The sequence below is a fragment of the Coregonus clupeaformis genome, unplaced genomic scaffold, assembly GCF_020615455.1.
Source record: "Coregonus clupeaformis isolate EN_2021a unplaced genomic scaffold, ASM2061545v1 scaf0549, whole genome shotgun sequence".
Taxonomy (NCBI): Eukaryota; Metazoa; Chordata; class Actinopteri; order Salmoniformes; family Salmonidae; genus Coregonus; species Coregonus clupeaformis.
The window spans coordinates 56,580-70,944 of NW_025534004.1; the positions used below are offsets into that span (position 1 = coordinate 56,580).

The following is a 14,365-nucleotide window of genomic DNA, read 5'->3' on the forward strand; positions in this document are numbered from 1 at the left end:
AACCTAAGGATAAAGAGAAATGCAGTGGCTTCCCTCTCTTCTCCATGTGGAGCTGAAGACTTCAGAGTGATAAAAAAAAACAAAGACAAAAAAGCGTGATCTTGTTAGCCTGTCATGTGTGCCCTTTATTTGGTTCTGTTTGATTTATGTCAGCAATCCCAATGCATTCCTTCTCCCTGGTGTCTATGCAGCTCGGGGAAAACAGCACCAATGTTGGAGGATGGTAAATGTATGTACCTAGCGTGAAAATAATCAAACAATTTAGAATATAGAAAATGCTCCTAGTCAAAATGAAAAATGTAAGAAATATACACTGAGTGTACAAAACATTAAGAACACCTTCCTAATGTTGAGTTGCACCCCCCCTTTTGCCCTCCGAACAGCCTTAATTCGTCGGGGCATGGACTCTACAAGGTGTCGAAAGCATTCCACAGGGATATTGGCCCATGTTGACTCCAATGATTCCCACAGTTGTGTTAAGTTGGCTGGATGTCCTTTGGGTGGTGGGCCATTCTTGATACATACAGGAAACTGTTGAGCGTGAAAAAACCCAGCAGCGTTGCAGTTCTTGACACCACCCGCTGCGCCTACTACCACCCTCTGAATGGCACACATATACAATAAACGTCTCAATTGTCTCAAGGCTTAAAAATCCTTCTTTAACCTGTCTCCCCCCTTCATCTACAGTGATTGAAGTGGATTTAACAAGTGACATCAATAAGGGAGCATAGCTTTCACCTGGATTCACCTGGTCAGTCTGTCATGGAAAGGTTTTAATAATGTTTTGTACACTCAGTGTATATACTGTATAATATTTATCTTCAACTCCTAAAACATCTGTTTATCTTTCACGTGCCTATACACTTTCACAGTTGGTCTTTCTTCATGTAGCTCCCTCAGATCAGAACCTGAGCTTCAGTGAGGCAGAAAGCCTGCTTTGATTCTACCTCACTTCAGCAGCCAGATTTTGAAGTGATGATAACCTTTTAGTGAACTGAGAAAACAGTTCTGTGCTATTATAAGTAGGGATTTATTTTCCTTAAAAAAAGGAATTCAATTACATTTCCAGAAATAGTATTATGCATATTTCATGGGACAGAAACTAGTAGATCTTAAAACCATGATAATATGCAATATGGGATTACATTTAACTGTGGTGATAGATATGACATGTTCTAACCCACTTGGTACAGATGTCCGTTCAACAACTATTTTAGATTTATATTTGGTTGAGTTGTCAACTAACGTGAATTCAACGTGAAATCAACAAAAAATTGCACCATGACATTGGGTTTAGGTTAAAAGTTGGGTGAAAAAAAGACTAAATTCCCTTATGTTGATAACGTTTTGCAAATCCAAAGTTATCACATTTTATATTTTTAAATGACAGTTTTTGCCCAGTGGGAAGTCCCTAGAATTCATGTGTATGTGTCCATTTTGTAGTTCAGTACATCCATTGCTGAACAAATACCTCTCTCGTGATGATGGTACCTATGACACAAGGGACAAAGGATGACCTGCTTGACCCAGGTCATTATGTTAAACAATACATAATCTCCTCTTTAATAAAAAAAACTGGTCACATTTTTGCAAGTGATTTAAAACTATATACATTGCTGTTACAGCTTCTTAACATAAAGACATTAACATGAATCCAGGGTCATTCCTGTCTGTGTTTTCATGGGATCTACACAGTACGATGGTGGGAGATGGATAGAGAGAGAAAGCCAGGTGTTAATTTGTTCCAGAACCCCTACACGTCATCAGCAGTGGATGTTTACCCAGCGTGGCATTGCGACTCCACAGCCAGATACGAAAAGGGCCCTCCAAAGCCTTTGAGTTTACCTTAGCGTTCTCTCCTCTCACACAAACTGTGCACACATACACACACTCCATATTTACATTCACACACATACATACACACGGATGACAAGGTATGTGTTGGCAGAAGAGCTGCACACAGAGGTCTGTGCCGCCCCAGAGTACCTAGTTACTAATAAAATGTAAATGATTAGCTCCAGCGGGGGCTGTGTGTGGGAACACACTCTGTTTAATTTGTCTGAGGGGTCAATAGCCTCAAAGAGAAGCCAAACACAGGTGTTGCGGCCTGGTCAATTTCTCCACGTGCCCTCTTTCCTCGTCTGGCCTTAATTGTTTCCTGTCTGACTCATGCCGGGCTGCGTAACTAGTGACATTTGGGTGTCCTTTTTCATCATTTCATTCTTATCATTTCATTTAACCTCCGCCACATGCTCTTTTCTGTTCTCCCTGTTTTGTTTAATCTTAAACTCTCTTTGTTTTCTCCAACTCTTCATTTGTCTTGAGACGTGTTTCAACAGCAGCTTTTCACACAGCCAGACACTGACGTCTTATTCTCTCATGTACCTCATTTACCAAACAAGGCTTTCACCTGAATTAAAGCCGGCTTGAAAAACCCTCAATCACGTATTGTCTGGCTGCTATTGTGCCTTGGCCCTGAAAGAGGTATAACAGACATAAAGACGCTGTCTGGCACATCCCTTTTAAGGTCCCTTTTAATTTGTGTCTCTCCTTCTCTCCTTTGAGCTACAGATGCTTCTCGATAAAGGATGAGATATGAAAGATCTCCTCAGCTTAATAAGTCTTTCTGGTCTCTCCACAGGACAGATGGGTGGGATCTGAGAGAGACAGACAGACATCCCCCTGGTCCTCCATCTCTCCTGCCTGGACGTCTGCTCACTGCCCCCTCAGAGATGGCAGAGGACATGTGGGAGAACAGCACAGTCCCCGGCCCTTACCCCAACCTCCCCCTTTCTCTGCTACTATGCAATGACACCCTCCTCAATGACACCCTCTTCAACTGCACCAACTCCACCAACACAACCAGCCCAGAGATGTCATCAGGTCCCAGTGTAGCAGGGGTCCTCATCCCACTCATCTACATCATCGTCTGCGTCATCGGCCTGGGCGGCAACAGCCTGGTCATCCACATTGTGCTGCACTACTCCAAGACGGAGTCTGTGACTAACATCTACATCCTGAACCTGGCCATCGCTGATGAGCTCTTCATGCTGGGCCTGCCCTTCCTGGCTGTCCAGAACACCCTCCAGTTTTGGCCCTTTGGCTCCTTCATGTGCCGCTTGGTCATGACCGTGGACTCCATCAACCAGTTCACCTCCATCTTCTGCCTGACCGTCATGAGCATCGACCGCTACCTGGCAGTGGTCCATCCCATACGCTCCTCCAAGTGGCGGCGGCCCCAGGTGGCAAAGATGGTCAACGGCACAGTGTGGGCCATCTCCTTCCTGGTGGTCCTGCCTGTGGTAATCTTCGCCAACGTCCACAAGACGGGTGGCACCTGCAATATCTCCTGGCCTCGGCCAGCCGACATTTGGCGGGCGGCTTTTATCATCTACACGTCCACAGTGGGCTTCTTCTGCCCGCTCCTCATCATCTGCCTCTGCTACCTGCTCATCGTCTTCAAGATCCGCAGCTCTGGCAAGAAGGTCCACGCCACATCCACCAAGCGCAGGAAGTCAGAGCGCAAGGTGACACGCATGGTGGTGATCGTGGTGGCCGTGTTCGTCTTCTGCTGGTTGCCCTTCTACGCCCTCAACATCCTCAACCTGCTGGTGTCTCTGCCATCAGAGTACCAGGGCCTCTACTACTTTGTTGTGGTAATGGGCTACGCCAACAGCTGCGCCAACCCCATCGTCTACGGCTTCCTTTCGGAAAACTTTAAGCGGGGCTTCCGCAAGGCCCTGTGTCGCTCCTCACGCAAGGTGGAGAGCCACGACCTGACAGAGCGCCAGCAGCAGCAGGAGGAGAAGGGGAGGGTGCTGAAGCCCCGAGAGAGCCTGAGGAGGGTCGTACGAGATGAGGAGGAGGAAGATGACGAAGACAGGGAGGACGTCACAGAGATGACGGAGATCTGTAGGATCGCCCAGAATGGGAACGGACATCCTGAGAGTTCCCAGGCCCTGTTAACACCCAAGGTGCCAGCCCCAGGGGCATCTGAGCATGTGGCATCCCCAGAAGGGAAAGCCAAAGCTGGGGACATTGGTGAGAAAGGCTTGGGGCCTCCAGCATCCCTGCATAATGGAAACACAAATGGGAGTGTCAAACCACTGCCAGAGGAGCCAGTGGAGAAGAACACCTCACTGGAGATAAGCTACCTGTAATGTAAAATAACTGTCTCTGAAGTCAGTTACCTGAGGGAACTTGCACTAACATTTTGTAGCATTCATGTAATGTCTATGGAAAGAGCCACACTAAAGTGCGCCTCTATTTACATGTCCAGAGCTATACACATATAGAGAAGAGAAGCACTCTGCAAGGACACAGCACCTTTCATAATTTATTGCTACATTTCTGATCAATGGGCTGAGAGCATTTGAACTCTGCATCAAGCCAATGGAATTTGTGTTACAATGACTTGATCCTGCCTGTAAAACGGTGTATATAATATATGAACTAGTTTGTTTCTGAAGATATTTGTATAATTTCAATCTGTGTTTATATGTTTTACCACATGATCACTGTATGTACATAATGTGTGTGCCTTTATCCAAACTTATCTGACATATGTGATTGTAATTGTGTTACATTTTTACTACACAATGTGACAATCAATTCTATATAGATGAATGTAGCGTCACTTTTATATCATAGTCATTCACCTCGCTACACCTTAGCTGGAGGAACAGAGGACAGTAGAAAAAGAAGGCACCTTGTGTAGCTTCTATCCCACGCCAACACAATGGCCCTACACTCTTAGAAAAAAAGGTTCCAAACGGGTTCCAAAAGGGTTCCAGAAGGGTTCTTCTGATGTAGATAGCACCTCTTTTTCTAAGAGTGTACCACTTGTTTGTTTAGATTGTTGAGGACTGGGGAGTGCACAATCAAAAGAGGAACACAGGTGCCCTGATAGGCATAAAATCAAACGATGGTTGTAGTTTTTTGTGTTTTTATTTTTGCTTGTGTGTTATGAGCAGTGGTTATGTTTGTAATGCTGCTATATGGGGTAAGAAAAGGGCACCTTTGATTCCCGCTCTGGAAAGAGTTGGCAACTTGGCATCCAGTGGCAGTGCCTCGTATTACTGAATATCAAAGTGGAATATCTGGTGAGAGTGTTTCATTTGCTTAAGGGCATACCAATGTTGCACATAGCTGATTGTTGTTGTGTTGTTGTTCAGCACTTGATCCTCTGGTTTCTGTAACTCAGCCTATACAGTATGCCATTTGAAAGGACCCAAGGAGAAGGAAAGGCCACCTTATTGAACTAGAGAGTTCCTATACACTGATCGTTTCTTTTAAGAACAACTTTTTCCTTTTATTTTGAATGCTATCTGGCAGCTATGACAGGGGAGTCACATTGAAGGCATTGAGGTTGAACAAACAGAGGATATGAGAATATAGACGGATAAGGTAAAAGCATGAATGGCTGAAATCACGACACTGTAGGGATGGTATCTACAATATCTGATATTTTACAGGGACACTAACATCTAGGTGATTCATATGACTAAATGTGTAATACATGTATTTGTTTTATCATAGATATTTACTTGGACAACAAAGGAGCGCAGAATGTAAAAATAGTGGATGTTCTCTTTAGAGGTTTAGTTCATCAGGGGAAAAGACTACTGTAGATCATGCACACACCAAGCCATGAAAAAGAAACTGGTACTGTAGGTGCACACAAAATATGCATTATTAGTCAGTTACACCAGAGTTATCAGAAAGCCACAAGCCCTCATAAACCAGTGGAGAGGAAGGCATTAGGTGAAACCACACTGACCAGCACATAAAGTGCCTCAGTGTATTATTACACTCCACCTACATTGTTGACTCTTGGGTCCCTTTCACTGCATTCACTGATACAAATAGCACTGTATTGTAGAAACATTTACATTTACATTTACGTCATTTAGCAGACACTCTTATCCAGAGCGACTTACAAATTGGTGCATTCACCTTATAGCCAGTGGGATAACCACTTTACAATATATATATATTTTTTTCTTTCTTTCTTTGGGGTGGGGTAAGGGGGGGTAGAAGGATTGCTTTATCCTATCCCAGGTATTCCTTAAAGAGGTGGGGTTTCAAGTGTCTCCGGAAGGTGGTGAGTGACTCCGCTGTCCTGGCGTCGTGAGGGAGCTTGTTCCACCATTGGGGTGCCAGAGCAGCGAACAGTTTTGACTGGGCTGAGCGGGAACTGTGCTTCCGCAGAGGTAGGGGGGCCAGCAGGCCAGAGGTGGATGAACGCAATGCCCTCGCTTGGGTGTAGGGACTGATCAGAGCCTGAAGGTACCTAGGTGCCGTTCCCCTCACAGCTCCGTAGGCAAGCACCATGGTCTTGTAGCAGATGCGAGCTTCAACTGGAAGCCAGTGGAGTGTGCGGAGGAGCAGGGTGACGTGAGAGAACTTGGGAAGGTTGAACACCAGACGGGCTGCGGCATTCTGGATGAGTTGTAGGGGTTTAATGGCACAGGCAGGGAGCCCAGACAACAGCGAGTTGCAGTAATCCAGACGGGAGATGACAAGTGCCTGGATTAGGACCTGTGCCGCTTCCTATGTAAGGCAGGGTCGTACTCTCCGAATGTTGTAGAGCATGAACCTACAGGATCGGGTCACCGCCTTGATGTTAGCGGAGAACGACAGGGTGTTGTCCAGGGTCAGGGTCTTTGCACTCTGGGAGGAGGACACAACTGAGTTGTCAACCGTGATGGCGAGATCATGGAACGGGCAGTCCTTCCCCGGGAGGAAGAGCAGCTCCGTCTAGCCGAGGTTCAGCTTGAGGTGGTGATCCGTCATCCACACTGATATGTCTGCCAGACATGCAGAGATGCGATTCGCCACCTGGTTATCAGAAGGGGGAAAGGAGAAGATTAGTTGTGTGTCGTCTGCGTAGCAATGATAGGAGAGGCCATGTGAGGATATGACAGAGCCAAGTGACTTGGTGTATAGCGAGAATAGGAGAGGGCCTAGAACTGAGCCCTGGGGGACACCAGTGATGAGAGCACGTGGTGCGGAGACAGATTCTCGCCACGCCACTTGGTAGGAGCGACCTGTCAGGTAGGACGCAATCCAAGAGTGAGCCGCGCCGGAGATGCCCAACTCGGAGAGGGTGGAGAGGAGGATCTGATGGTTCACAGTATCAAAGGCAGCAGACAGGTCTAGAAGGACAAGAGCAGAGGAGAGAGAGTTAGCTTTAGCAGTGCGGAGAGCCTCCGTGAGAAAACATGAAAACATACTTTTTTATTTATTTCACCTTTATTTAACCAGGTAAGCCAGTTGAGAACAAGTTCTCATTTACAACTGCGACCTGGCCAAGATAAAGCAAAGCAGTGCGATAAAAACAACAACACAGAGTTACATATGGGGTAAAACAAAACATAAAGTCAAAAATACAACAGAAAATATATATACAGTGTGTTCAAATGTAGCAAGTTATGGAGGTAAGGCAATAAATAGGCCATAGTGCAAAATAATTACAATTAGTATTAACACTGGAATGATAGATGTGCAAGAGATGATGTGCAAATAGAAATACTGGGGTGCAAATGAGCAAAATAAATAACAATATGGGGATGAGGTAGTTGGGTGGGCTAATTTCAGATGGGCTGTGTACAGGTGCAGTGATCAGTAAGGTGCTCTGACAATTGATGCTTAAAGTTAGTGAGGGAGATAAGAGTCTCCAGCTTCAGAGATTTTTGCAATTCGTTCCAGTCATTGGCAGCAGAGAACTGGAAGGAATGGCGGCCAAAGGAGGTGTTGGCTTTGGGGATGACCAGTGAGATATACCTGCTGGAGCGCATACTACGGGTGGGTGTTGCTAAGGTGACCAGTGAGCTAAGATAAGGCAGGGATTTGCCTAGCAGTGATTTATAGATGGCCTGGAGCTAGTGGGTTTGGCGACGAATATGTAGTGAGGACCAGCCAACAAGAGCGTACAGGTCACAGTGGTGGGTAGTATATGGGGCTTTGGTGACAAAACGGATGGCACTGTGATAGACTATATCCAATTTGCTGAGTAGAGTGTTGGAGGCTATTTTGTAAATGACATCGCTGAAGTCAAGGATCGGTAGGATAGTCAGTTTTACGAGGGCATGTTTGGCAGCATGAGTGAAGGAGGCTTTGTTGCGAAATGGGAAGCCGATTCTAGATTTAACTTTTGATTGGAGATGCTTAATGTGAGTCTGGAAGGAGAGTTTACAGTCTAACCAGACACCTAGGTATTTGTAGTTGTCCACATACTCTAGGTCAGACCCGTCGAGAGTAGTGATTCTAGTCGGGTGGGCGGGTGCCAGCAGCGTTCGATTGAAGAGCATGCATTTAGTTTTACTAGTGTTTAAGAGCAGTTGGAGGCTACTGAAGGAGTGTTGTATGGCATTGAAGCTCGTTTGGAGGTTTGTTAACACAGTGTCCAATGAAGGGCCAGATGTATACAAAATGGTGTCGTCTGCGTAGAGGTGGATCTGAGAGTCACCAGCAGCAAGAGCGACATCATTGATATACACAGAAAAAAGAGTCGGCCCAAGAATTGAACCCTGTGGAACCCCCATAGAGACTGCAATAGGTCCAGACAACAGGCCCTCCGATTTGACACATTGAACTCTATCTGAGAAGTAGTTGGTGAACCAGGCGAGGCAGTCATTTGAGAAACCGAGGCTATTTAGTCTGCCAATAAGAATGCGGTGGTTGACAGAGTCGAAAGCCTTGGCCAGGTCGATGAAGACGGCTGCACAGTACTGTCTATTATCAATCGCGGTTATAATATCGTTTAGGACCTTGAGCGTGGCTGAGGTGCACCCATGACCAGCTCGGAAACCGGATTGCATAGCGGAGAAGATACGGTGGGATTCGAAAAGGTCGGTGATCTGTTTGTTAACTTGGCTTTCAAAAACTTTCGAAAGGCAGGGCAGGATGGATATAGGTCTATAACAGTTTGGATCTAGAGTGTCACCCCCTTTGAAGAGGGGGATGACCGCGGCAGCTTTCCAATCTCTGGGGATCTCAGACGTTACGAAAGAGAGGTTGAACAGGCTAGTAATAGGGGTTGCGACAATTTCGGCGTCTAGTTTTAGAAAGAAAGGGTCCAGGTTGTCTAGCCCAGATGATTTGTAGGGGTCCAGATTTTGCAGCACCTTCAGAACATCAGCTGTCTGAATTTGTGTGAAGGAGAAGCGGGGGGAGCATGGAAAAGTTGCAGCGGAGGGTGCAGAGCTGGTGGCCGGGGTAGTGGTAGCCAGGTGGAAAGCATGGCCAGCCGTAGCAAAATGCTTGTTGAAATTCTCGATTATTGTAGATTTATCGGTGGTGATAGTGTTTCCTAGCCTCAGTGCAGTGGGCAGCTGGGAAGAGGTGCTCTTATTCTCCATGGACTTTACAGTGTCCCAAAACTTTTTGGAGTTAGTGCAACAGGATGCAAATTTCTGTTTGAAAAAGCTAGCCTTTGCTTTCCTAACTGCTTGTGTATATTGGTTCCTAACTTCCCTGAAAAGTTGCATATCGCGGGGGCTATTCGATGCTAATGCAGTACATGAAAAGTGAATTGTTTCACTAATGCCATACTTGCAATTCCCCTGTGCAGCATACTGTGAAGTGTTGTATAATTGCCACTGTCCTGTAAAATATACATTTGTTTACTCGTGCTTGAGCTGTGTATGGGATTATTCTATCACGTGATGTTTGTTTCCCACTGTTTGTGTGATCTTTCCTCAGTGATAATCAGCGCAGTGGTTATTGTAGACGGAGAGGTGGCAAGCAACTACCACCTGATTGGTCGACGGGTGATATCTTTATGAATCTGTGTGATTCATTGTCCGCTCTCTCCACCCCCAGACGCCCACCTACGTACGATATGGACACATAGAGGCAAACAGAACTGCGGCTGACTCTGATAACACTGATATTATTCATTCTTTTTGGCAGTGGCTACTATGGAAACACTATGTAAACAGTGCCTGTAGCGCAAGGGTAAGAACACAATAGAGCCCTGAAAGTCAGAGAATAGGCCTAGTATTGATCTAATCCAGATGTGCTATTTGGTTTGGGATTACATCTCTCAATCCAAGGGCAACACACATGCATTGGACATGTTCTCGGCTACCTATCTCCCATTGCATTCCAATGGGCCATGACAAAACACCATTAGTGTTATTGTGCCTCTTTTTTTGATGATGTCTCAAGCATCTCATTTTGCCAATGTAGTCTGACAGCTTAAGCATTGCTCAAAGAGACAGCTGGGGGATAACAAGTAGATGATTTGCTGGTGGTTTGTGGGAGAAGGGACTGTTTTGAAGTTGCTGTGTTTTGTGCCTCAGCAGGAGCCAATCCCTAAATGTAATTGGATTAATAAAATAAAAAGTTGCTCTGGATAAGAGCATCTGCTAAGTGATGTAAATGTAAAATGTAAAAATAAAGATTTTGTGGCTGTGAAACGGCTGTCTGTTTGATTGAATGTGTTTATTATCCAAAACAAGTGGAAATAATCCATAACAACCAACGTCATAATATTCACATTTGGCAAAATGTCTTAACGTAGTCTATTAGTCTAGTACTCATCATTTTTCTTCACATAGATGGAGTTTCTGTGCTTTACCATATACTCCTGGGATTAAGACATCAAAACTATGAAATAACACATATGGAATCATGTAGTAACCCAAAAAGTGTTAAACAAATCTAAATATATTTTATATTTGAGATTCTTCAAATAGCCACCCTTTGCCTTGATGACAGCTTTGCACATTCTTGGCATTATTCTACAATGTAGAAAATAGTAAAAATAAAGAAAAACTCTTGAATGAGTAGGTGTGTCCAAACCTTTGACTGATACTGTATATACAGTGGGGAGAACAAGTATTTGATACACTGCCGATTTTGCAGGTTTTCCTACTTACAAAGCATGTAGAGGTCTGTAATTTTTATCATAGTTACACTTCAACTGTGAGAGACGGAATATATCACATTCTATGATTTTTAAGTAATTAATTTGCATTTTATTGCATGACATAATATTTGATACATCAGAAAAGCAGAACTTAATATTTGGAACAGAAACCTTTGTTTGCAATTACAAAGATCATACGTTTCCTGTAGGTCTTGACCAGGTTTGCACACACTGCAGCAGGGATTTTGGCCCACTCCTCCATACAGACCTTCTCCAGATCCTTCAGGTTTCGGGGCTGTCGCTGGGCAATACGGACTTTCAGCTCCCTCCAAAGATTTTCTATTGGGTTCAGGTCTGGAGACTGGCTAGGCCACTCCAGGACCTTGAGATGCTTCTTACGGAGCCACTCCTTAGTTGCCCTGGCTGTGTGTTTTGGGTCGTTGTCATGCTGGAAGACCCAGCCACGACCCATCTTCAATGCTCTTACTGAGGGAAGGAGGTTGTTGGCCAAGATCTCGCGATACATGGCCCCATCCATCCTCCCCTCAATACGGTGCAGTCGTCCTGTCCCCTTTGCAGAAAAGCATCCCCAAAGAATGATGTTTCCACCTCCATGCTTCACAGTTGGGATGGTGTTCTTGGGCTTGTACTCATCCTTCTTCTTCCTCCAAACACGGCGAGTGGAGTTTAGACCAAAAAGCTCTATTTTTGTCTCATCAGACCACATGACCTTCTCCCATTCCTCCTCTGGATCATCCAGTGTTAGATTAATTTGTATTTTAAGAATAATGACTAAAGTATTTCACCCCAAATACAGTATAAATGTGTAAACTGTGTTATAATTATAATGTAGGGTTTTGGCGCCAGAGCTCTCCATGAATAAAAATACAGATAATTCTTGCTGGTTGTGGACCTTGAATCATTTATGATTAAAACCAGAGCCTTACAACCTCTGGTAATGATTCAAGCTTAGGTTGAATTAGAGATAGAAATTCTCATGACAGAGTGGTCCTTCGAGCCGGATCTTAAATACGTCTTTGTCGTTCTAAGGACACCGAAACCGTGCACGGGCGGGTGATTGTATCCGTGGAGAATAGTCCTGGCCTTCGACGTTAAGGTTATAAACAGGCCGGTGATTACTCTTATGAACGATAAAGACGTTAACGAGTTTGAAAAAGCATTTAAATCCAAACTGCAAGGAAAAGGTCAGTAATTTTTATTCGTGGATTTTGGTGAAATTATTTGAACTTGTATAAGAATAGTAATTATTGTGAAGGGCAGAGAATAGGTACCAAAATCTCAAAGGAAGTAATAATTATTATGATGGAAGGAAGGAGGGTCCGTAATTGACCCTAGGTAAATAGCTATTACCAAAATAATCTAGTTAATATTGACATTGTACGGGGTACAGTGTTACAATATAAACAGGAAGGGGGTCTGAAATGACTCGAGGTGAATGGCCATCACCAAAATAAACTAGTTAATATTGAGATTGTACGTGGTACAGTGTTACGATATAAACAGGAAGGGGGATAATTTTCGTCGTATGCTATGGATACATTAAACAGGTCAAAAGTCGCGTAAACAACTGGGGATTTGCTCTAACTCTGTCTGTTTCATGAAACTGGAGCAGTTACGACCTCTAGGTTACAAATAGGGTTAGCAAATGATTGTATAATGTTGTGTACGTGTGAGACTTGATGATCCATCGGAATACGTGATAATTGTTTCAAGGAGGGACTGAATTAGTCGCGTGAGAAAAAATGGTTATCTGACTCCTTTCATGAAACCGGAGTTTAAAAAAAACTCTGGGTTACGGGTTAGATAATTTTAAATGGTTAATTACAAAAGCAGATCATAACATTGGCTCAAGAGACGCACTAATAATAGCTCCTAGGAAAATAATTCTGGATTGAATTATTACTAAACGGGGGGATTTCTTATTTTTCCACCATGGGAAATAAATATTCTAAAGAGGTCCGAGAATTAACGGGGGATAAAATATATATGTTAGGAGGAGATCGAAGAAATATGTTTTATGGATCCATTTGGGAGAAGAGGGGTGGATTTATTGGGCATCTCGATGTGGAAAAGGTAAAAGTTATGATTAAGCAGATGCATGTAAACTGTGGAACGGATTTGAAAAAACAGCGAGGGGAGGGGCTAGAGACAGCGAGGGTCTTTTTGAAGTGCGAAGGAGAGAGGAAGTGCTTTAACTGTAACAAAGGAATATTTGGCAAGGGTGTATGGCCCCGTGTAAATACTGTAACAGAACAGGTCATAACCATCGTGACTGCAGGGGTAAAGGAAAGGGCAGGGTCGGAGGTAGGACAGTCTATTTTTTGGTTCAACGGGTAAAATGTTTGAAAAAATGATTTGTGTCGATTAAGAATTGGCTAAAAACACCACGAAGCGATTATTTGAGAGGTACCTATACAATTCCAACGATATATACGTATGAACTTTCTCACCCAAACGTAGACGTACGTCATGAGTGAGAAAGTAGAGAATATTTACATTTGCATTTTTGGTCATTTGGCAGACGCTCTGGTCCGGAGCGACTTGCAGGAGCAGTGGGGGTTAGGTGCCTTGCTCGGGGGCACATCGGCAGATTTTTCGCCTGGTCGGCTCGGGAGTTGGAGCCGGCAACCTCTCGGTTGCTGACACGGTGCTCTGGGTTACTGGGCTACCAGCCGGCCGATATGAGTTTAAGGTTGTGCCGTTGTTTGATTAGGTGATAAGGTTATGTGATAAGGTTTAATGGGTAATCGGACCATAACTAAAGTGGTTATAGAAGTAATGTATAAATAGTAGAGAGCCAATAGAGGGTTCAATTGAACTATTATGTTGTGTTGGGCATTTGAATGGCATAAGGTGAAATCTGTGTGTATGAGGGAATTCAACGACTGGTATGAATGATAACCGGATACTACTTAGTATTTGGTTGGTTAATGCTGAATAAAAGATTTGAGGCGTGATTGGGGGGTAACTAAGAAGATGCACTTATTCAATGGGAAATGGGTGCAGGGAGAGAGAGTTTTTACGGGTATTAAAAGTTGCATTAGATAGCTTTAGTAGTATTCTAGATAGGTCTATGAAAATATGTTACAAGTACGAATGACATTATTTCCTAAGAAGGAAGATTTGTAGGGAAGGTCCCCGCGCCTCCCCCATAATGTAGGAAGGAGCAGGAGAGGGGGGGGGGGAGGTGAGAGACAGTACATAGTTCAGATGGTAGGAATGTCATTAAGTGTATGCTTATCAACGATATCAAGTATTTGTTTTATTGATTGGGGCCGAATCAGAGAGAACGGTTAAAGGGATTGAATGGCGAGCTGGAGTGGCGATAGGGCTGTGAAAATTGAGTTAAGGACAAAGGACGATAATTTATGGCTCTGGTTAGCGGGAAAAAATAGAGACGGTCAAGCGAGTTAGATTGAGCTGGAAAATTTCAATTAGAGGTCTAAAGACTTTACTGAAAGAAAGTGC

General features: G+C 44.2%; 1 protein-coding gene across 1 annotated transcript; it reads left to right on the forward strand.

Annotated features, from left to right (window-relative positions):
• Positions 1-2,673: 2,673 nt before the first annotated feature.
• LOC121568922 (somatostatin receptor type 5-like) lies at positions 2,674-4,397 on the forward strand. The gene has a single exon (XM_045215906.1). The coding sequence runs from the start codon at positions 2,733-2,735 to the stop codon at positions 4,158-4,160; it is 1,428 nt and encodes a 475-aa protein (XP_045071841.1). The 5' UTR covers positions 2,674-2,732; the 3' UTR covers positions 4,161-4,397.
• Positions 4,398-14,365: the final 9,968 nt, after the last annotated feature.